Source organism: Symsagittifera roscoffensis, chromosome 4 (genome assembly GCF_963678635.1).
Source record: "Symsagittifera roscoffensis chromosome 4, txSymRosc1.1, whole genome shotgun sequence".
In the NCBI taxonomy this organism is placed as follows: Eukaryota; Metazoa; Xenacoelomorpha; order Acoela; family Convolutidae; genus Symsagittifera; species Symsagittifera roscoffensis.
The window spans coordinates 5,448,086-5,471,660 of record NC_087065.1 but is presented as its reverse complement, the minus strand read 5'-3'; the positions used below and the strand labels follow the sequence as shown (position 1 = coordinate 5,471,660).

The following is a 23,575-nucleotide window of genomic DNA, read 5'->3' as shown; positions in this document are numbered from 1 at the left end:
GATCTGAAATAATCTATCTAGAAAACTAAATTTCAGATCTGAAATTCGATCTGAAACAGTTTTTTTTCAGGTCTGAAATGATCAAGAAAAAGAAAATTTCAGACCTGAAATTAGATCTGAAATAACCAACCCTTGAAGTATCGAAGCGTTATTTAAACATTTCACAACCTATTTCAGATCTGAAGTTTAGATCTGAAAAAGATTATTTCACATCTGTTTTAGAAAATTTACTGTGTACGGGTAGGAAGATTTTCAAAAAGTACAATTTTTTTAAAAATTTTTGTTATTCAGGACCTCGATTGTAATTTTTGCGTACGCGTCTGACGATTGAAAATAAAGCTGAAAATGATTATTATTCAAATTTTGATCAGTATTTTAAAACATCAATAAGACATAACACTTGCAATTACATTCAATAGCAATCTAGACAACCTATTTTGAAATTGGTAAAAATCCGACGTAATTACTTTACACAAAATGTCTTGGTTATTTAAAAATTGAGAATATAAATTTAGTCGGATTTTTACTCTGATTCGATCATTCTTGTAGTAATTGAATTTCATCCTGTTAATCAATTTTAGCCATAAACAAACCAATTTACGGAAACAGCGATTACGTCGGAATTTAGTTTTTGAGTATTCATATTTTATAAATGACAAATGTTACTGAAGCTGTCTAAATCTAAAAGCAATTTTGGGAAATATTTAGAAAAATAGAGATATAAAGCGACATGGCACGGCTTGTGGTAAACATTGGCATCTTCAGAACTCATTCAATTAGAACGCATAGAAGTGAGTAATCATCAAACAACTATTAGTCATAACTAGTCGTCATAGTAAACTCAAAAAGGCGGATCTAAGGTTCTTTACCACCTGATGTACATCCAAGCAAACATTTTTTTGACGATTTCTTCTGTTTTTACCTTCTGTTTTTAATTACAGCAAGTTTTTGAAAGAATAAGATTTTTGGCATTTTTTCTGGCATTTTTTTTTTACAAAATAAGACAGTGGTCGGCTGCAAATTTATTGTCCGAAAAGAACCTGAAACTTTAAATCCACCTCAGAATTTCATGCTAAATTATTCAACTGCTACTTTTAGGCTAGAAGAACACTCGGCTACGTCATGTTGATTGTCCACGACGCATTTAACTTCACCTTCGTCGTGTATGGTACAGTCAGCTATTGTCAAAATAGCTCGTCCATTTTTAGGTTCAAATTTGGTCACGAATCTCTTGGACACGTCACGTGACACCTTTTCTCCGTTTATGAACCAGGATATTTTAAGCGAGGAGTTGGGAACGGGGTTGGATATTTCGGCGAAGAACATTGCCCCGCTGTTCCTTCGTACTTTTCGGTCCATGATTCGCCGCTTGAATGTTGGAGTCACTGCTGAAATGAAACTCAAATCACACTCAAATATTTGATACATTTGTCGATCGGTGGTGAAGTGGTTACGTCTCCGCCTCTCAATTGAAAGGTCGGATGTTCGAGGTGCACCATGATCCGTGAACAGAAAAATATCCAAAAAAAATTGCATGTATCACTTAGTAAGGGGCACAGCAGCGGTGCCCATGAAGAGGTGAAGAAAACAAAAGTTGGAGAATTTCCCGTCGCAATTAATTGTCTTAGAAAAATGGGATCTCTTTATCTATTTGCCTCTTTTGCAAAGTGGGGATGTTCGTTACTAAGTTACCAAAGGGAGGGGTTGGGGAATAAAATTGCATTTTTTATAATTCATCCGGTTTTTTTTACTTTCAATAGTTATGACTTGCCAGAGTAATATATTTATCTTATCTAATGAATTTCTTACGATAATCTTTCGAAAGAAAAAAATTTCTTATCAAGAGCTCTCACTGACCATATTTTAACGCTGAAACAGTTTATGCGAGGATGTTAAGTTGTATCTAATTTGGAACTTCCAGCCAATCAGAGTCGAGTATTTTAAACGCAAACTTATATAAAGGAAAAACTAGCGTGTAAAATCACAATTTGATCCTGGTTTTTATTATGAAACCTCTCTTCCTGAAGAAAATTTTGCATTCTTCGGACGCCCTGATAAGTGCTCGAGAAAAGTAAATGAAAAAATATAAAAATGTTTGTTCTTGTAATCTTTTTTTTTGGAGAATGAAGATCATAAAAATTGGCTGAGGGCAGGAAATTGTTGATCAGGCTTTTGATTCAATTTGCCGGTCAAACACTGATCTAAATATAATTTCGGGAAAAAATTAAAATTTTTATCTTAACAAAAAAGCTTAGAGCTGGACGCACAAATTTCTCCTAGGTTATTTGCTTTCTAATGTTAGGGACCAATCTATACATCTGTTACAATTGGATAAATAGGGGAATAATGTAAGCAAGTTTTAAGTTGGAGATTTTAACCAATCAAAATCAAAAAAATACATCTCTACAGAATCTATGTAATTCTTTTATTGATAAAGGGAGAAATTGAATTTGATCTATTTGGAAAGAAGGTTGCAAAAATGACCAAATGTTTGCACTCGGTGCGTTTTTTTTTTCCAGCTCGATTCACAATTTTTAAATATTTTGTTTGAATGGAAAAGATATTATGATGTAATTAACTCGAATTTACGAACCGATCACATCTTTGGCTCATATTTACTAACCGCTCCGCTCTTGCATAGAGTTTTGGACAATTGAATGTTTCCAATTGGGCTACTTTGGAATAATTAACACGCATGCCTTCGAAGCTATTAATGAATACAATCCGACTCAAAAAATGTTTCATGAGGCAAGCTATTGGTCGTTTAGCACATGACGCAAAAAGCATTAGTTTCTACTTTACATATATTTTGAGCGCAAATCCCAAAATTAACATGAGAAAATCTCAAAAAAACTGTTTTCTGTAAATTTTTTTTTTCAATTTTCGGAGTCAACCAGATATGTTTTATAGACAGTGCAAGGCCGCCGAAACAGTTAGGGAGTTGCCCCGACACAAGAAATTTGGTTATTTATCATTATGGGTTTTTTCATAATGTTTGGCTGAACTTCCAGTTTAAATTTAGTCTTTTTGAAGTTTTCCATTCCTCAAACTCATTTGATGAGATGATATAAGTTTCCCAGCATTCAATTGCGAAAGCATTGAGATGGTGTCTGAAGATTAGAAAAAGAAAACTGAAAACAATTATTTTCTTGTTTGACCGAAAATTTCGAAAAAATTTTGATTCAAAGATACAACTAGAATAAGAAATTTAAAGGCAATCCTTTTTGAAAACGGAAAAACTCCAGAACGGTAAAATTTAACGCTAGTTTACTTTGTTTTAGGAACAGTAATTTTTCTAATAAGACTTTTTTGGATTTTTAATTTGGCCAACCCTTAATATATGTGGTTTTGTGTTTTTACTTTCTTCAAACATGATTCTGTTTTCTTCATCTGCTATCTTTGAGCTGAAATTTTGATACTATCTGAAATGTTTTGATATCCTATGATAAAAATCAAGAAGATAGCTCATCTTTTATTATTTCTTTTGAATTTATTGAGTTTGAAAAATGCCATATTGGCCAGCCCGTTTGCGACAATAAACGCGTGTAATACTTCGCGTTCAACGCGTCATTTTGTACATGAAATAACCTTTGAGTTCCCATATCCAGGGGATTTTCGGTGCAAGATCTGAAATTTTTTAATTCTTACATAAGTTTAATCTCAGATCTGAAATTTTTGTTTCAAACTCGATAAGAATTTACAAATTTCAGATCTGAAATTTGGATCTGAAGTGGAAAATGTAAGTTCTGAAATAACCTTGAAAAACAAAATTTCAGATCTGAAATCAGATCTGAGAAATGCTTTGTTAAATTATAATTTAAGCATTTCGAGCAAAAAATGGAGTTTTTATTTTTTGATGTTTCTGCAAAACATAATTATGTTTAGGTTAACTAGCGGTCAGAAAAACTTCCGAATCTTTTCACAAACAGTTTTTTTTTCGAATTAAATTTTTTGTTCAACTGTGTTAAAAATTTTTCAAAAACTGTTTGAAGACCTGTAACATTTTTGATTTTCATGCGCTAATTATGCGGTTCCAATGTTTATCTCATGCTTGAGGAAACATACTTCGGCAGTCTCCAATTTGAGACTTTACTGAGTACCTACTAGTAGCTAGCAGAAGCTAAAAATAAATCAAAAATAGCTAAAATTGAGTTCGAATCATTGATTTTTCAGATCTGAAATAATCTATCTAGAAAACTAAATTTCAGATCTGAAATTCGATCTGAAACAGTTTTTTTTCAGGTCTGAAATGATCAAGAAAAAGAAAATTTCAGACCTGAAATTAGATCTGAAATAACCAACCCTTGAAGTATCGAAGCGTTATTTAAACATTTCACAACCTATTTCAGATCTGAAGTTTAGATCTGAAAAAGATTATTTCACATCTGTTTTAGAAAATTTACTGTGTACGGGTAGGAAGATTTTCAAAAAGTACAATTTTTTTAAAAATTTTTATTATTCAGGACCTCGATTGTAATTTTTGCGTACGCGTCTGATGATTGAAAATAAAGCTGAAAATGATTAATATTCAAATTTTGATCAGTATTTTAAAACATCAATAAGACATAACACTTGCAATTACATTCAATAGCAATCTAGACAACCTATTTTGAAATTGGTAAAAATCCGACGTAATTACTTTACACAAAATGTCTTGGTTATTTAAAAATTGAGAATATAAATTTACTCGGATTTTTACTCTGATTCGATCATTCTTGTAGTAATTGAATTTCATCCTGTTAATCAATTTTAGCCATAAACAAACCAATTTACGGAAACAGCGATTACGTCGGAATTTAGTTTTTGAGTATTCATATTTTATAAATGACAAATGTTACTGAAGCTGTCTAAATCTAAAAGCAATTTTGGGAAATATTTAGAAAAATAGAGATATAAAGCGACATGGCACGGCTTGTGGTAAACATTGGCATCTTCAGAACTCATTCAATTAGAACGCATAGAAGTGAGTAATCATCAAACAACTATTAGTCATAACTAGTCGTCATAGTAAACTCAACAAGGCGGATCTAAGGTTCTTTACCACCTGATGTACATCCAAGCAAACATTTTTTTGACGATTTCTTCTGTTTTTAATTACAGCAAGTTTTTGAAAGAATAAGATTTTTGGCATTTTTTCTGGCATTTTTTTTTTACAAAATAAGACAGTGGTCGGCTGCAAATTTATTGTCCGAAAAGAACCTGAAACTTTAAATCCACCTCAGAGTTTCATGCTAAATTATTCAACTGCTACTTTTAGGCTAGAAGAACACTCGGCTACGTCATGTTGATTGTCCACGACGCATTTAACTTCACCTTCGTCGTGTATGGTACAGTCAGCTATTGTCAAAATAGCTCGTCCATTTTTAGGTTCAAATTTGGTTACGAATCTCTTGGACACGTCACGTGACACCTTTTCTCCGTTTATGAACCAGGATATTTTAAGCGAGGAGTTGGGAACGGGGTTGGATATTTCGGCGAAGAACATTGCCCCGCTGTTCCTTCGTACTTTTTGGTCCATGATTCGCCGCTTGAATGTTGGAGTCACTGCTGAAATGAAACTCAAAACACACTCAAATATTTGATACATTTGTCGATCGGTGGTGAAGTGGTTACGTCTCCGCCTCTCAATCGAAAGGTCGGATGTTCGAGGTCCACCATGATCCGTGAACAGAAAAATGTCCAAAAAAATTGCATGTAGCACTTAGTAAGGGGCACAACAGCGGTGCCCACGAAGAGCTGAAGGGCACAAATGTTGGAGAATTTCCCGTCGCAATTAATTGTCTTAGAAAAATGGGATCTCATTATCTATTTGCCTCTTTTGCAAAGTGGGGATATTCGTTACTAGGTTACCAAAGGGAAGGGGTGCGGGGAATAAAATTAAATATTTTATAATTCATCCATTTTTTTCTATTCCAATAGTTATGACTTGCCGATGTAAAATATTTATCTTATCTAATGAATTTCTTACGATTGTCTTTCAAAAAAAAAACTTTTCTTATCAAGAGCCGTATTTTACCGCTTTCTTTTTCAATGAAAAAGAGCTTTTCTATGAATTAGATTTGAACTATAATACAAAATGGCGATTTAATATAAAGTTAGAACATAATTACTTTATCTGAGATGATAACCAGATTTCAAGTTTTTCGCATGACGAAAAATGTTGTACAAATAACTAAAAAAGTCGCAGCTTACCGTTGAAATTTTTGATCAAGCTGCACATTGCTGTCTTGCAATCAATCGTAAGGAAAGAATTTTTTTAAAAGAATGAAACTGAGAATTCAGATACAAAACATGTATGATTTTTTTTACGTAACAGCAAGCTGTTAAAAACTGTTTAAGCAAGAAAAGAGATTGAACAAATTAATTTTCGCGAGTTGGCCCCTTTTGAGCAAAAAAACCAGCAAAGAATTATTGTAGCAGGGCTTTAAAAAATTCTAGTGAAGTCGGCGGGAAAGTGATCTGGCTCAAAACATCAGTACAGAGTACGTACTGGCTCAAAACGTATGTTTTGAACGTACTGATTCAAAACGTCAGTACGTTGACGCAAGCTTTTTTCTGCAAAAATAAAAGAGTATTTGATGCAATTTAATCTACTTTAAACTTAACAATGCATGCGTAAAGGGAAATTTTTTTTTAAAAAAGCAGAAAAACTTCGAACTTTTTTTCACCAGAGTCCGCAAAAATCTGCTTGTCTTGTGTTTGCATGAATTGAACAATTTGATATGACAAAACTAAGATGGCAATTATTTATCGAAATCTACAGTTCATCAATTTATTTATTGACTTTTTTCTCTGAAAAACCGATTTTATTTACTATCAATTTATACGATTCAAAAATTGTTCACTAATTTTTGTTAGTTTTTTCTGTTAAAAATATAGCAATCCAACCACAACATTTGCACAATTTTCATTATTTTAGTATTTTGGGTTCGGCCCAAAGTTTGGTTTATTTTGACGTTTTCCAAGATTTCATTTAATTTTTTTGTGAACAAAAGTTGAATTAAAATGAGAATTTTTTAAATTTTATTGCAGGTTTTTCTGTCCAAATGTTAATTGTTTTTTATAGTTTTCTTGATTTTGTTTTGGGTTTTTGTGATCAAAATTTTGGTTCTGTTGACTTTAGTTTTTGTTTATATAGTTGTGTTTTGGCCAAAAAAAATGATTTGTTTCGATGATTTTTGAAATTTATTTTCTGATTTTTTTTTGCAAAAAAACTAATTCTTAACAAGACTGCCCCGTGAATGTTCCGACTGCCGCGAATGTTCCGACTGCCCCTTAACCCATATCAGTTATTTTGTGGAAAAAGTAAATATTGAAAAACTATTAATTTTGGACAATATCAGAGATCAAGTGTGAAAATTCAAGTAAGCTTAAAAAGGCTCCATTCAGATTGGAACGATTTTGCGCGGGATTATTTGTCACGCATAAATAGTTCACGTTACGCTTTTACAATTATGAATAAAATCTTCAAAGATTCAATTTTATGACGATTTTTTTTGGATTAATGGTATGCTTTTAGATTCATAATAAAATTTCTGCTAGAATAAATTACTCAAACTTGAGCATTCAAACATCGTTTTTTTAGTAAAATCTGTTTTTCACGATAACAACCTTTTTTATAAAAATTAATTCAAATTTCGAAAACTATAAAACAAAATTTTGAGGTACTGAAAAATTTAAACGCTTCTTCTAGTTTTGCTAATGCAGACTTAGTTTTGATTGTTTTGCTCGGATGATTTTGACTTAATAACATAAATTAGCATCGTAGTTTTTCAAAAAATGGTTTCAGTCTCACTTTTTGCATTTTTCACAAGAAAGCAACGAGAAAAATTGGTAAATACTTTCAGAAAAAGGCATGGAATTAAAAAATGTTAAGAAATACAAAACTACCTCTGATCTGATTTTATAATAAGTTCCCATAATATGGAAAAGTGTGCAATTATATGTCGGACTATTTATGGAAATTTTTAACGGCATTTTATGGTACTATTCATGCTATCTTTATGCTATTTTTCAAACTCTTCTATTGTTTTTCTAGCACCATAAATGCCGCAACGAATGGCTGCTCGTTTTCGTCAACCCGTGTTTTTACAGCAGCTCATTGTTAGTGTTTACCTTAAAACTACTGAACGAATGTATTATGTTCTTAAAATGCGAAAGCAAAAAAAAACAGAACAATTTTTTAGAAAATAAATCCAAAAAACGGTGCTTGGATTTTTAAAGAGAAATTATCTATCGTACGAATTCCTTATTGACGCTAAATTGACGCAAAATGAGAGCTGAAAAAATGAGAGCTGATAAAAAATCACGCAAACCCTTTTCAAAATTTACTTCATGTTAACTTTTTTAAATTGATTTGTATGGTTCAGTCAGAAAGCTTGCGTTATCGTATTTCCGTTGCGATAGTTGCGGTCTGTGTCTTTCTTTTCGAAGTCTACGGAAATCTCTTATTTGGCGGCTCAGACAAAATACAGCTGCAAGTCTTTAAAATTTGCTTAGACTGGAATCAATATCATATAAATCATTGGAAAGTTAAGTTGACGTCATTGATTTTGTATATGCGAGTTCTCATTTTTGTGAGTTCTATACTTTATCATTTGGGTAATTAAGTTTTAAACAGGGTTTAGGGGATTTCCTGGGACGGGTGAAAAGTCGGAATTGAACTAGGAAAACAAGACAGGAGGGGATTTGAATGCGAACCGAGTCACATGTATCATGAAATATTCAATCAATGTGCGATCAAGCTATATGAAGTTTTCAAAAACAACCGCTGTCGTAGATTATGTAGACCCAATGAAGGTCAAAAGTGAAAATGATAATACTTCAAACAAAGTATCGTCAAAATTAGAACTAGTTTTGTTCTAAACAAGACTGCTCGTATATCAGGGCAAATCACTGAATGTTCCGACTGTCCCTTAATTAATATTGAATAGTTTTTGAGTAAAGAAAATATTGAAAACTATAAATTTAAATTTTGGACAATATCAAAGTGTGAAACTTTGAGTCGTACAAAATTAACAAGACTGCTTGTATCCGGGCAAAACCTGAATGTTCCGACTGCCTTTTAAGATTTATGGAGCAGTAATACATAAAAAAATGTAACTAAACAAAATGAAAAAAAATTCTAAAATTTGAATGTTCTTATAAAAATCATCTCCCCACACGCTATATGAAGTATAAAAAGAAGAGATTTCGCTCCTTGTAACAAATCAATTATGGCAAATAAGCTTCTTTCAACCAATTTGGAACGATTTCTAAGACGGATTAAACCTCCGCTTACGCGTTAATAGCGCGAAATATATCGCGCGTTAATTGTCCCAATTTGGCCAAAATGGCAATCTTTAGGCATCCATAGCTTTACAAAAAATGATCACAGGTGAAATATATTTTCAACTTTGAGTTTAGGACAACAATACCTTTTGAACGATCTAAAAACTTCCGTCAAAAATGCCTAGTTAAAAAAACTAAATTTGTCTGAAGAAAAAAAAACCCACCCCGAGCATAAAACTTCCGGTAGTTTCGTATCAAAAGTCGGAACAACAAGACCGGTTAACTAGCCTCAATTCCATTTGGAACGAGTTTGTTGTGCAGGATAATTCGCCACGCATAAAAAATTCGCGTTACGCTCTCAGCATTATGAATAACCTCTTCAAAGCGCGCATAATTTAGTCCAGACATGAGTAATTTAGCAATTTTTAAACCCCCAGAACTTTTTTTCGATTGGTGAAAGTTGACTGAATAAAAAAAACGACACCGAGCATAAATATTCCGTTTTCTTCGAAAGTCGGAACAATATTGGAATTTATTTTGTCACAACAAAAATTTATTTTGAAAGTTTTTTCTTCTACTTTCTTAACCTTTTTTCAACTTGGTGGTTCTCTTTCGAAACAGCGATGTTTCTTTTTCGCAAGATTTTCCTAATATTTTATAAGAATATAAATGCCGGGTATTCAATTTTAAGATACAAAACATAGGATTTTTGAAAGCATCAAAATACATGCATATCTTAATAGGCTGTGAAGTTAGTTTGCAATTTGAAGTTTGATGTCTGAGTTGGAGTTCCGCTATCGACGAAAAAGAAAAAAATTTAAAAATTGAACTGTCAAAAAAAATCCGCAGATCACTAACCTCAGGGTAAAATTTTAAATGTGTCTATCATTGATTCAAATCTGAAAATGAGTCAAAGAGCAAAATGATTGAGTGCAGAAATTTGAGCACCCAGCTTTATAATTAAAAAAATACATCATTCGTAATTTTTTAAAGCTGGCGAGAAAAACAAAAAAAACACAACAAATTACTCAGCTAAATAAAAAAATTCATCAGTTTTTCAATAACCTTTGAGCAGGGGTGGATCCAGGATTTTCTCGAGGGGGGGGGCGAATTTTCAAAAAAATTATCAGAAATTTTGACGACCTTTTTTTTAGGTCGACCAAATTGATTTTCTGAGCTTTCCTAAAGCACTAAAAAGACACTGTTTTGGCCAAAATTTCTGCGCTGCAGGCAAATTAAAAAAAAACAAGTAAAAAAGCCGTTTTTGGGTACTTTTTGGAAATATTTGATAAAAAAAATTGCGTTTTTTTGGCGCGAGCCCCCCTTCAAAGTTAGTATATATTGGAGCCGAAGGCGCCTTTAAAAAATTTTAGGGTTAGTCGGCCAAAAATTGATTTCTTAAAAAGTACCAAAGGAGGGACTCTTTGCGGCCGGCAGGGGTCGCCCCCCCTAAATCCGCCCCTGCCTTTCAGTGATGCATATGATTGCTTAATGCCACTATTTGCCACTTTTTTTCTGTAGATTTTTCTCTATCTCCGTTATGAACAAATTTTAAGCTAAAATTTATGATTTTTTTTCTCAGTTTGGATCAAAAAATTTTTCAATCAAGTTTTTTTTTAAATTTAGACATTGTTCCAGTTTTTCCAAATGTTTGCAGTGTCATTTCAATTTCTAATAGCTTATCTTACATTTTCCTGATTTTCATTGGATAATGGCCCTTGAGTCCCGTATTTTCAAGGCCATAAAGAAACTTTCAAGACCATAAAAATACGAAAACTACATTGATTCAACAATCCGATCCCAGCTAGGAAAGTACGACAGAAAATTAAAATCGTAGCCGGAATACATGTATCAAAAAAATGAAATGTTTAACTTGATAACCAATATGATATCAAATAATTCCAAAGTTTTAGAAACAACCGCGGTCTGAGATTATTTGGGTCCGCCATAAAGACAAAAACGAAAATAGCGACTGAAATAAAAGATCAACAAACTTAGAACTATTTCAATTCTCCCATTCTAGTCATTCATGTTATGTTTTCATTAATAGTTTCTAATAAAGTTTCAATCATACGAAGCCCTGATTGTTTCGACTGCCTTTTAAGATTTATGGAGCAGTAAGAACATAAATATCACTAACAAAATGAATGTAATAAAATAAAATGAAAAAAAAGTCTAAAACTTGAAAATTTTACTATGAAAATTATCCCCCCACACGCCATATAAAGTGCAAAAGAATATAATACGCTCCTTGTAACAAATCAATTATGGAAAATAAGTTTCCTTGAACCAATTTGGAACAATTTATGAGACGGATTAAATCTCCGCTTACGCGTTAATAGCCCGAAAATATCGCAAGTTAATTGTCCCAAATTGACCTAATTGGCAATGTTTAAACCCTTATAATTTTACAAAAAATCATCACAGTTAAAATATCTTTTCAAATTTAAGCTCAGAACAACAATATTTTTCAAATGATATAAGAAAAATTTCCGTCAAAAATGGCTAGTGAAAAAGTCGAAGTTTGTCTGTAGAAAAAAAACCCACCCCGAGCACAAATATTTCGCTATTTTAGTTATGAATGTTGGAACAATAACAAATCAATTATGGAAAATAAGGTTCCTTGAACCAATTTGGGACCATTTCTCAGACGGATTAAATCTCCGCTTACGCGTTAATAGTCCTCCGCTTACGCGCTTACGAGTTAATTGTCCCAAATTGGCCTAATTGGCATTAGTTAAACCCCCATAACTGTACAAAAAATGTTAACAGGTGAAATATATTTTCAAATTTGAGTTCAAAACAACATTATTGTTTGAGTGATTTAAGAAAATTCCGTCAAAAATGGCTAGTTAAAAGTCGAAATTTGTGTTTCAAAGGGTCCCCCACGTACTATTTTGAGATATTAATTTTCGTTGACGGAACCTAAAATTTTCCTAAAAGCGCCTTCCGCGCCAATATAGATACTTATTTTGAGGGGGAGCTAAATTTTTGGGTTAAAATAGAACTTTCGAAAAAGCATTTATTTGCCTGTTTTTTTTTCAAAAATTTGCCAGCGGCGCAGAAAAATTGGTCAAAACGGGGTCTTTATAGTGATTTAGGAGAACTCAGAAAATCAATTTTTTGAAAATAATCCCCCCCCCTCTAGAGAAAAACCCAGATCCGCAACTGGAAAAAAAATGGGGATTTTTATCTACATTTCCTCTCACTTTCTTCAACATGTCAAGTGTTTTGCAAGTTATCTTAATTTTTAAAATGACGAGCAAACCCAATTGATATCCAAATTGAAGTACAAGCTGATTTGGATTCTAATTTTCTAAAACTTCTAAAACCCCTATTATTCTGACTGTCGGAGAAAATCTGAAAATAAGAAATCTCATGATATTAATTTGAACACACCCATTGATCTTCTAAACGCCCTTACTGACAGTTTTTTCTACCGTTGTCAGGAAGTAAATGCTGTCAGCCCTGAATGGTTCGAAAAAAATGACGTGAAACATTTCTGTATTCTTTCTCACCCTAGGCTGGCAAACACAGAGTGGAATTTCTTCCCATACCTTTCCACTCACGACAATTGCATGACTAGCTTTCGTTCCAAAAAACGAAGAATTCCCCTGATCATGAAGCTTTAAACCAAAAACACAATTTGGGTTAAGCCATTTTAAAGAAAAACGCTACACATACAGATCAAATTGATGGCAAACTGTGTACTTTGTGTGATTCCGCAACAGTTTGAAAAAAATCTGTTACGGAGTCCTCAGCAAGGGTTTTATCTTCTTGCAGTTTTGGATTCCTTACATTTGCGAACTCGTTTAATTCTGCGCAGGGGCGGATTTAGGGAACGAAGGCGGGGGGCGGACACCCTCCCCCCTCCCCCCTCCCCCCTCAGGGATTCGACCCCCTGCCAACCCAAAGGGTCCCCCCTTTGGTACTTTTTAAGAAATCCATTTTTGGCCGACCGACCCTAAATTTTTCTAAGAGCGCCTTTGGCGCCAATATATTCTAATTTTGAGGGGGGAGCGCGCGCCAAAAAAACGCGATTTTTTTGTCAAAGTTTTCCAAAAAGTGTGCCCAAAAACGGCTATTTTGACCTGTTTTTTCTAAAATTTGCCAAAACTTCGCAGAAAACGGCGCAGAAAATTTGGCCAAAAAAAAGTCTTTTTACTGCTTTGGGAGAGCTCGGAAAATCAATATGATCGACCTAAAAAAAGAAGGTCGTCAAAATTCAAAATTTTCGAAAATTTTTTGAAAATCCGCCATTTGAAAACCAACAAAAAATGAAAATGAAAATAAATAGAAGTGCATGTTTAAAATTTGTTCATTCATTACAATCACCATCATTGTTCCAAAAGTCTCGTCAATCAACCACGCCAATTCTTTTAACATGAAAGACGTTTGCTATATTTTCAGAAAACAACTAACATATTACGGTTTGAAAAACATTGAGATTTTTTCGACGTTTTTCTTATGGTCGCAAACTTAATCTTGCCGCAGAAACGATATGGATAGAATGAGCTTTTTTGAAAAAATTTGATCAATTTTGACCGGAGAGACACATTGTGAGCGTAATTGCCACCATTGCATCATTTTTATTTCTTTGCGCCATGAAACCAATCCCTATCTTAAGTCAGTGACTTCTCGTCAACAAATCAGTTAATTTATTTGATTTGTCAATTGTGTCGGATTTAATTTTGGACCGCAATCTGTTTTTTAGCAAAAAAAATACTTGCTAAACTGAGCTTTTATTTTTAATGTAAGTTTTTTTTTGTATATTCGGATATATTTAGCGCTAATTCATAAATAACATTTCCTGCTTGGATTTTAGCTCGAATTTTCAGCTCCTGATTATGAATTAATTGACCTTGATCAAAGCTTGAATCAACGGTGGCAAACACTCTTTCCTCTCTGAAACAGCAAGGATTGTTATGAGGTTTCAACCTAAGAGTGCACACTTTTTCGATATCACCGCACAAAACCTTTAAAAACTGAGTTGAATTAAGAATGTGGGCAAAATTAGAAGGTTAAAAGATTCCCCATTATTTGCATCCAGGACATTCACAGCGCTTGTAATATTTGGACAAAAAAACTGGGCGGCTTTGTTTAGATGGCTTGCTTATCAGCTTGCTTACTCGACTTTAAATGTTGATTTCAAATTGATGCCAATTGAAGCACAATCTGATTCGGATTCTAATTTTTTTTTTAATTCTGAAACCGCTTTTACCTTGATTGCAGTAGAAAATCAGAAATTAACTAATCTGATGACAAAAAATTGAACACCGGGGTTGAAATTGTAATGCAATTTAGAAAGTTATCATTGTTATTGCATTGTTTTGACATGTTTCAGGATTGTACCAGCACAAAAATATATATTAACTATTTTTTTTCTATGTACATTGTTTTTCTATTACTTATTATGAAAACATTGATGTGACAACGATGAAACATCGATGTGACATCTATTTTATGATGTTTTTGTTACATTGATGTTACATCGATGAAACAACTATGTCACATCCATATTTGAACTAAATTTCAATTTTTACAAAATTTTTACAAAAAATTCATGCCTATATACTTAATTACAATCAAGATTTTTGATGAATTTTTTTGCTTAATGTGAGCTCAAATTTTATTCATATCCGACCATTTTCTTGATTTTTTAAATGCCTATATTCTCATTTACAATCAAGATTTTTGATAATTTTTTTGCATAATGCTGAGATTTCATTTGTATTGTAACTTTTTTTTGATATTATTCAGCGCTAATCCATAAATGGCAATTTCAGCTCGGATTTTTAGCTCGAATTTTCAGCTCCGCTCTTGTTTATGAATTAATTGACACTTATCAAAGCCTGATTAAGCGATGGCAAACACTCTTTTTTCTCTGAAATAGCACAAAACGTTTATAAAAATCAGTTTAAATAAGAATGTGGGTAAACTTAGAAGGTTAAAAGGTTCTCTATTTTTTTCATCCAAGACATTCACAGCGCTCGTAATACTTGGACAAAAATCTGAGGTCTAATTTTTCAAAAATTGCTGAAACTACGTAAACTCCCGTTTTTTGCAAGAAAAACAGAAAATCCGCTTGACAGGGTTAGCCTTGGGATAAACTGGACTTGAGCAACTGGATTTAATTGAAAATGGTTGATTTTCTTTCATGTTTGATTTTATCGACCATTTTCTTGTTTTTTTAATTATGTTTATGCCCAAATTTTGTTTACAATTAAGATTTTTGATGTTTTCATTGCATAATTTTGAGCTCAAATTTTGATTATTCTCGTCCATATTCTTGACTTTTTAAATAAGTTCATGCCCATAGTCTCATTTACAATCAAGATTTTTGATGATTTCATTGCATAAAGCTGAGCTCAAATTTAGCTTTTTATCGACCATTTTTTTGATCTGTTTCATAGTTTTTTTGCCCATATTCTGATTCGCAATAAATATCTCCTATGATTTTGTTGCATACTTTTGAGCTCAAAAAAAATTTGACTCTTTTCATGATTTGTTACATAAGTTTTTGCCCCAAAATTTGACTTATGATGATGATTTTGTATGATTTCGTTGGAGAATTTTGAGGTCAAAACTGATTTATTTCGACCATTTTCTTGATTTGCTTTCTGACCATTTCATGATTCTGACGATTTCTGACCATTTCATTTTCTTGATTTGCTTTCTGACCATTCCATGATTTATAATGATGATATTCTAAAAGTTCGTTACATTTTTTCGAGCTCAAAATCTGATTTAGGCTCTTTTTCTTCTTCCCCCCACCTCACATAAGCATCAATTTTCTGGCGTAACGAGGGAGCTTACAAGGTTAGATCCAAATTCTAAATTTTGTATCAATCGGATAATGAGAACAGAGAAATTACTAGTGAAAATTCGCTGAAAAGTCGCTAGTGAAATTTAGCTAGAAGAAAACTCTCTAGTCAAAAGCCCTGATTTATTTTGACCTTTTTGATTTGTTTCGTTGCTTTTTGACCAAATATGATATGCAAATATCATTTTCGATGAATTCCTTGCTTATTTTTGAGCCCAACATTGGAGTTTCCCATCATTTTTTTGAATTTCATAACACCTGGCACGAGCGTTTTTATTTAAAAAATAGGAAATAAAAAAATTTAGTTGTTTTTTGATTGGAGTCATAGCCATAATAACGAGAATAACATACAAAATTATCAATGGTTAATATTGTCAAAGATATCGATGATTGGTGGACTTGGGGACAGGGAAAACAGGAATGAAGCATCAATTTAACTTTCATCCATGTTTCAATGATGAATCATAAAACTGACATCCATGTTTCAGTCATGAGTCATCAATGAAACATCAAGGTAATTTGCATCCATGTTTCATTGACGAAACCTGGATGAACATCTTTAAAGTGGCACTGCAACATACATGAAACATGGATGCAAAAAAATGAAATATCTAAGACATACTCTGAATTGCAATACTCTGAACTTCAACTCGGGCACCCCGTGATCTTCTAAACAATCAAACTGACAGATTTTTCTAACATTGTCAGAAAGTAAATGCTGCAAGCTCTGAGAGATTCAAAAAGATGATATGACACATTTCACAATGGGCTGACATTCATAGAGTGTAACTTCTACCTACACCTTTCCTTATACAAAAATTGTATGACTAGCTTTCGTTTCGAAAAAACTACCTTTTCTATGAAACCAAGAAATCCCTTGATCATGAAGCTTTAAACCAAAACCACAATACGTGTTAAGTCGTTTTAAATAAAAACGCTACACATACACATCAAAAAGATAGCAAACTGTGTCCTGTGGGTGCTGTAAAAGGATTCCACAACCGTTTGAAAACAGATCTATTACGAAATCCTTTTTATCTTCTTGCTGTTTTGGATTCTATGAAAAAAGGCTCTCAGCCGAAAAAAAAATTCGAAACAAAGTTTGCGGAATAAAATCGACAAGTTTAAATATTACTTTACTGGCTACAATTTTGAGAAATAGTTTCAGATTTGGAATGAGCCTGCATTTGCGAATTCGTTTATTTCTGCGGAATCTGAAACAACTAATTATCTTCGCACGTTGTAGAATCTGCGACAAAAATAAGTACAAACAAATTTTTTGATACATTCATATGAACGCCAAAAGTTTTATGAAGGCAGAAGTGTTTGTCTTTTATCGTAAAACAAAAATTAAAACTGTAGAATAAAGGCCAATTACTGAAAAAAAAATAAAAGTGAGAGAAGCTTTGTAGCCATGCACAAAAATTTATAATTGTTTGTATCCAACTGCTTCAGATCCTAATTATTAGCTTAGATGAATGGCGAATATCCAGCCAAAAATTTATTTGAAAAAGTAGTTCGACCCAGCCAATAAAACTTCTTCTGAGAACCAGCAAAACAGAAAAAAGAAAATACATAGAAGTGTATATTTAATTTTTACTCCGTCATTAAAATAACCATCATCGTCTGAGAACCAACAAAAAAACACATAGCAGTGCTATCTAATTTTTACTCCGTCATTAAAATTACCCTCATCGTCCTAAAAGTCTCGTCAATCAGCCACACCAATTCTTCTAACATGAAAAACATTTGTTATAAATTTCAGAAAACAACTATCGGGACAGGAAACTTGTTATGTTAAAACGGTTTGAAAAGCATCGAGATTTTTTCGACGTTTTTTATGGTTGCAAAAGTTATCTTAAAGAAAATAAAAAATATGGAAAAAACGAGCCTTTTTGAATAAATTTGATCAATTTAAACCGGAGAGACATTAAAATTATGCGCTTCTTTATGTTGTTTTGTCTTTAGAGCCTGGAGAGAGCTTGAAAACTCTGTAAAAACTCTCTATAGAGCTGTAAAAAACTGAAAGCGTAATTGCCACCATTGAATCATTGTTTATAACACAGAGGCGAAGCTTCGCTTTGCAAACACTAGCGGATACACGACAAAAAGCAGCTCTAGAAAGTGAAATAATAAAAAAAAATAGAATTAAAACTCGATTTATTAAAAATTCGACAAGGTATGAATTCGATTTGAGACCTACTGCAATCTACGCACTCACGCACTATTGTCTCAGACACGCAAGTAGTCATGAAAAAAGCATCAACATGCGCTAACAAGTATAGCCAGTTACTGTGCAAGAAGCAAGTTTTAAAATTAGTGTCGTTTTTTTGTGTGTAGTGTGATAAAAAGGATTTGAACGGAAAAATAAAAGTTAGGCATATTTGACAGTCATACAAAAACTGGCCAATTGAAAAAACAGTTTCTGTAAAAAAATTACTAGAAAAACAAGTTTTTTTTTAGAAAAACGAGAAAAACTTTAATTTTCAAAAAAATAGACTTTGAATTTTTCAAATATTGTGTTTTTGAATTTTTTGATCTTTTTGGTGTCTAAAAGGGAGCTAATAAATCAATTTACTTGAAAAAAAATTTCAATGCCCAAATTAGGCATAATTAGTCTACCGTAAGCCTGCTCACCACTCGAAATTAGACAAAAAATCAAATTTTCAAACCGATTTTTCAACAATAGAAAAGAAGATTGGGAATTTTTTAATGTGATTTGAATCACAACTAAAATACCATTAATATGATTTATCACACAACCCAGTCCAAAGATTATTTTAGGTACTTGATTTTGCGTCGAAAATGAAAGAAAAAAAAACTAAAACACACCCAAATACAAAGTTGCTCCCCATTTTCAAGGGTCAGAACAATAAATTGCCAATGCAAAAGTGGCACCATTTACAAAAATACACCATTTTGCAAATAAAAATCAGGAATATAAAGCCACATTATGTATCAATTATGCATTTTGAAAAATGACGAAAAAAACTTTATTTAGAAATTTGATTTTACTTCATTGAATCTTTAAATAACACGAACCATTTTTATTTTCCAGTGTCATAATCCAAAGCATTTGAATTTTTTATTGATTCTAAGTTTCATTTCAAAAGAAGTTTAGCTGATCGTTTCTTTGAATTTGCTACCCGCAGTGAGGTTTTATAGATAAGAATCGATTAAAATCAGTTTTCGTAGACAAAACTGCTGCCATCAATTGCTGTTATAATTTTACTTGGAACCACGCAATCAATTATAACCCTTATTAATCCATTTTAATTCGAGAAATTTAGAAGCCCGAACAGTGAAATATGTTGGTTTACTTTTGAAAAAAAATTTCTGCAAGAGTTGCAGCTTTTTCTTCATTACTCTCAGCTTACTTGATTTCTAAACCTTCTCGTAACCAGGCAATTTTTGCAAAACCAATTTCCTCACTTTTAAAACCAACTTTTTCTCAAATTTTTCAACCAAGTTGAACACGCTCAAACTTACACCCACCCTTGCATATTGATACGCACACGTACCCCCACCCCACCTACCCTCATCCTCCCCGCCTATCCCTACCTACCCCCTCCCACAAATACCTACCCCACTCCTACTTACCCTCGCTCACCGCCTGACACCCCCATTTACAACTATTCCCAACCCCACCCCGATCCTACCCTCCCACCTGGATCCACACACACACACACACACACACACACACACACACACACACACACACATACACACACACACACATACCTACCCCCCGTAACATTTGTGGTGGGCGTAAGAGACTGCATAAGGGCACCCGCTTACAGTAATTTTTTCAGGTACTTCTACAGTAAAAGTAAGTGAGGGGAAAATTGTGGGGACGGGATTCAAAAAATGCATATGAGCCAAATTTAAACTGTGAAAAAATTGAATATCATACAATTTGATAAATAAAAAACTGTGAGATAGTAGAAAATAAGCATTTTTTTCATACTATGGAGTTTAATCACATGCCGTTTTGCTCACTCTTGAATTAAATAATAATGCCATTTTTGCATACTTTGTACAACAAAATTTTGTGAAAATAGCATTTTTTATAATAGATAAGCTTTTTTCGATGCTTTATGAAATTACATGGTAGGTTTTTTTTTCTTAAACTAAAATGCAAAAAAAAATATTTCGAAATTTTGTGTTTTATTCAAAAACATAATCCTGAATCAAAAACATAATAGCCTTGTAGTTTAATATTAAATTTTTACTCAGAGTTATATATTAAAAACGCAGTTTTTGTATATGGCTAGAAAATTTTCACTTAAAAGTTTTGATGGTTGAAAAACGAGGCCTCTTTTTGTACAAATTTGGGTTTATCTTAGCATATGAAAAAAACATTTGTTTAAAATAACACTAAACTAAACAGTTTTTTGTTTTTTGGCTGAAAAGTTCAACCTGGATTACGTTAAAGACATAAAATATCAAACTTAGTGTTCGAACTTACTTTTATTTTGTAAAATGTTTATCTGAGCACAGAAGCAGCTTCGTAATAAAAAAGGATAATAAACTTGTTACCTCAAAACTGTAAGTATTCTATCGAAAAAATGCATATCATACATTTTTCATATATGAAAATGTATGATGAAATTTTTTTGCTCAATTATTTTTTGATGCCAAAGTTGCTCTCAGTTAACGAAAATTGCGGCCAAGTTGTTTTGTTTGAGTTTTAAACCAACTTGAAATAATTTTTGAAAAGGGTTGCGCCCAATTTTACGTTTTAATGAGAACTAAGAGGCCGTCAGTGTGATATTTCTAAATTTTTGGGGTTTTATCATCTGTCTCAGTTTTAATTTTAGTCCGATAATTTGCTTGCTTGTAGTCGTAAAAACTTTTTCTGCTAATTAAACAGCAACATGCTACTCAAGTTTAAAGTTGCGGTTTTTTACCGTTTTGACTAAAGTCTTCTGGCTGTCTCCTCAAAGCACAAACAATTGAGCGCCAAAAGCCTACTTGGAAATGCGTGTTGGTCTGCCAGACATGGCTGTTATAAATTAAAACCAATGCAAAGAACTTTTAGAAAAATTTAAAAATAAAAAATGGGATTTGGTTCCCTCACCTCGACACGCTATTGAAAGCTAAAAAAATTAAAAAATGAACAGCAGGGACGAATCTAGGATTTCTCGGGGGGGGGGGGGGGGGGGGGAGGGAGGAAAAAATCAAAAATGTTATTGATCTTTTTTAGGTCGACCAAATTCCGTCCTTGATGAATGATACGATAGACATGGATATAATCATTTAATTGATTACCTTTCAAATTACGGGCCAAACTTTTAAAAAGGAAAATTGACACATTTTTGCGAGGGATAGTTATCAATTAACTATTTCAAAATGTACATGAAATAAACTGACCTGAACCCATTTCTGGGAATAAAGTAGGCAAACAGACGAGGTAAGTAAAGCTTTATAAATGGAGTTTTGTCAAAAAATAGCCGATAGCAAAAACCCAGAAAATTTGCTCCGGTCAAAAAACTTCTCCTCAAAAATGAAACCCAAATTTGCAAACTAGATGAAAGAAGATACCCTAAGTACAGTTTGGCGACTTTGAAACAACATTAGAAATGTTCATGACACGGAAAACAGCATGTGTTTTGTCTGTCAATATAGTTTATTGGTCTCTTTTATTGCCTATTTGCTTGGAGTTTCCTTGAAACATACCATTTGAAATTTATGCTTATAAATAGATTTTGTTCGAATAGAAATAAAGCGTTAATGAAAAAATGTTGTTATTTTGTTAATTTTATATAAGATACTGGGTTTCGAGGAACTTTATTGTGTAGTTAGATAAATACAAAGCTTTGTGAAAGTAGATTGCTCCAAATCAAAGAAACCAACCCGGGGAAGCCGCGTCAAAATAGCCCGCAGTTTTATGGTGCTTGAAGAAATATCGTCGTGTTGTCTCGCAAAACTTCTCTCCTTTAATCTTAGGAAATTGGGATTATCTTGAAACTGACTATCAGTTATCAAGAACATGGATAGAAATTAGCAGGGAAATAAAAAGAAACCCAATTCGTAAAAGCTTCGGATATTTCTAAGAAGATAGAAAATCATTCGGAGGTGACAAGTGAGCCGTTAACAATAACAAAACTTTTGATGGTTGAAATCTTCTGAGAGTTCTAATTTCTATCAAATACACTTTAATCAGCCATATTTAAGGAGAACATTCAGAATTGTTTGGGTAAAATCCTTGCTAAGGTTTAATTTAGGGATATATTCAGGCGAACATAATTTCAATTTATTTGGGCTGGGAATGGTTAAAGTTTTAAAAACCAGACATAGTAATAATTTTGCACAGATGCGATAGTAAATGCAGACAAAGCATATCTTGACATTCGGTCAAAACTTTCCTTTGACCAGTTAATGAATCAATTCAATACAAGATACATGTCGCCTAGACCAATTTCTTATGCAGACACTTCGAAATTTCATTCGATGGTTTGGATTAAGAAAAAAATAAGTGTTTTCATCAATTTATGAAAACTTTTTGTCAAAGAAATGCCAATCATACAATAATCATACAATTGGATTTTCTATGACTAAAATTTTTCAATGGCACATCAAAATTACCCCCCAAAAATTTTTTATTTAAACAAACGTTTTCTAAAAAAAAAATTTGCACGCAAAAATTAGTTTTTGTGTGCAAAACTTAGTCCTGGATACACAAAAATTGACTTCTTTCGTTCCTTTGAAGGTTTTTTCCATAAACGCTTAAAACTCCTATTTGTTTTGTATGGCATATTTTGTATGCCTTGATCAATGCATGGTTAATTAAGAACTGAAATTTCAAAAGTCATCTTCGCAAATTTTCGCCATAAAATAAAATTTTGATAGTTTCATTATATCATTTGTTCACGAGAAATCTAAGACAATTTAGGCCGTTTTCGAAAAAAAATTGCAAGATGGTCAGATCAAACCTGTGGTGACTCTACTTTTGAGTAACTAAAGTCTTTGACACTTGTGTTTGGTTACGAACACCACCCAAAAATTAAGAGAGATAAAAGCCTTAATAATCAAGTTTTTAATTTATGGAAAAATACTAGTCATGCAACTTCCATATTTGAAAAATCATTAGTCATAGATTTTTCATGAAATTTTTTGTACTTCAATGAAAATTGTATAATAAGCATTTTGGTCAACTCGGGTAAGCATAAAATGTCGACACGCTTTGGCCAGCCGAAAAATGTTTGAAAAAAAGTACTTTTTTCCTCAGTTGATTCATTATCATTAATCATCGATGCCATCAGAAAAAAAACAATATTTGACCTCACTCATCTGTTCTTCAAGAAAAATTGATTGACTCACTTTCATTATCATTTTTTTCAAATTTAAATCGAAGTATTTTAGCAATGTTTGCCTCTCTTGTTTTGTCCTTTTTGTTCCAATTTCAAAGAAAACTAGGAATATATATATATATATACATACATGTTCGGGGTGTTTTTTTGTACAGACCAATTCTCTCAA

The 23,575-nt window shown here is 32.6% G+C and overlaps 2 protein-coding genes across 2 annotated transcripts in view; one reads left to right on the top strand and one right to left on the bottom strand.

Moving 5' to 3' along the window:
• Positions 1–23,575, top strand: part of LOC134843568 (intraflagellar transport protein 88 homolog) — a 519,299-nt gene that overhangs the window by 385,443 nt on the left and 110,281 nt on the right. The gene's annotated exons all lie outside the window — the stretch shown is intronic.
• LOC134843864 (kettin homolog) lies at positions 5,130–21,942 on the bottom strand. Its single transcript, XM_063860176.1, has 2 exons — positions 21,467–21,942; positions 5,130–5,547 (listed from the first exon to the last, which is right to left on the bottom strand). Exons 1-2 carry the CDS (start codon positions 21,474–21,476, stop codon positions 5,237–5,239), a joined length of 321 nt encoding a protein of 106 aa, XP_063716246.1. The 5' UTR covers positions 21,477–21,942; the 3' UTR covers positions 5,130–5,236.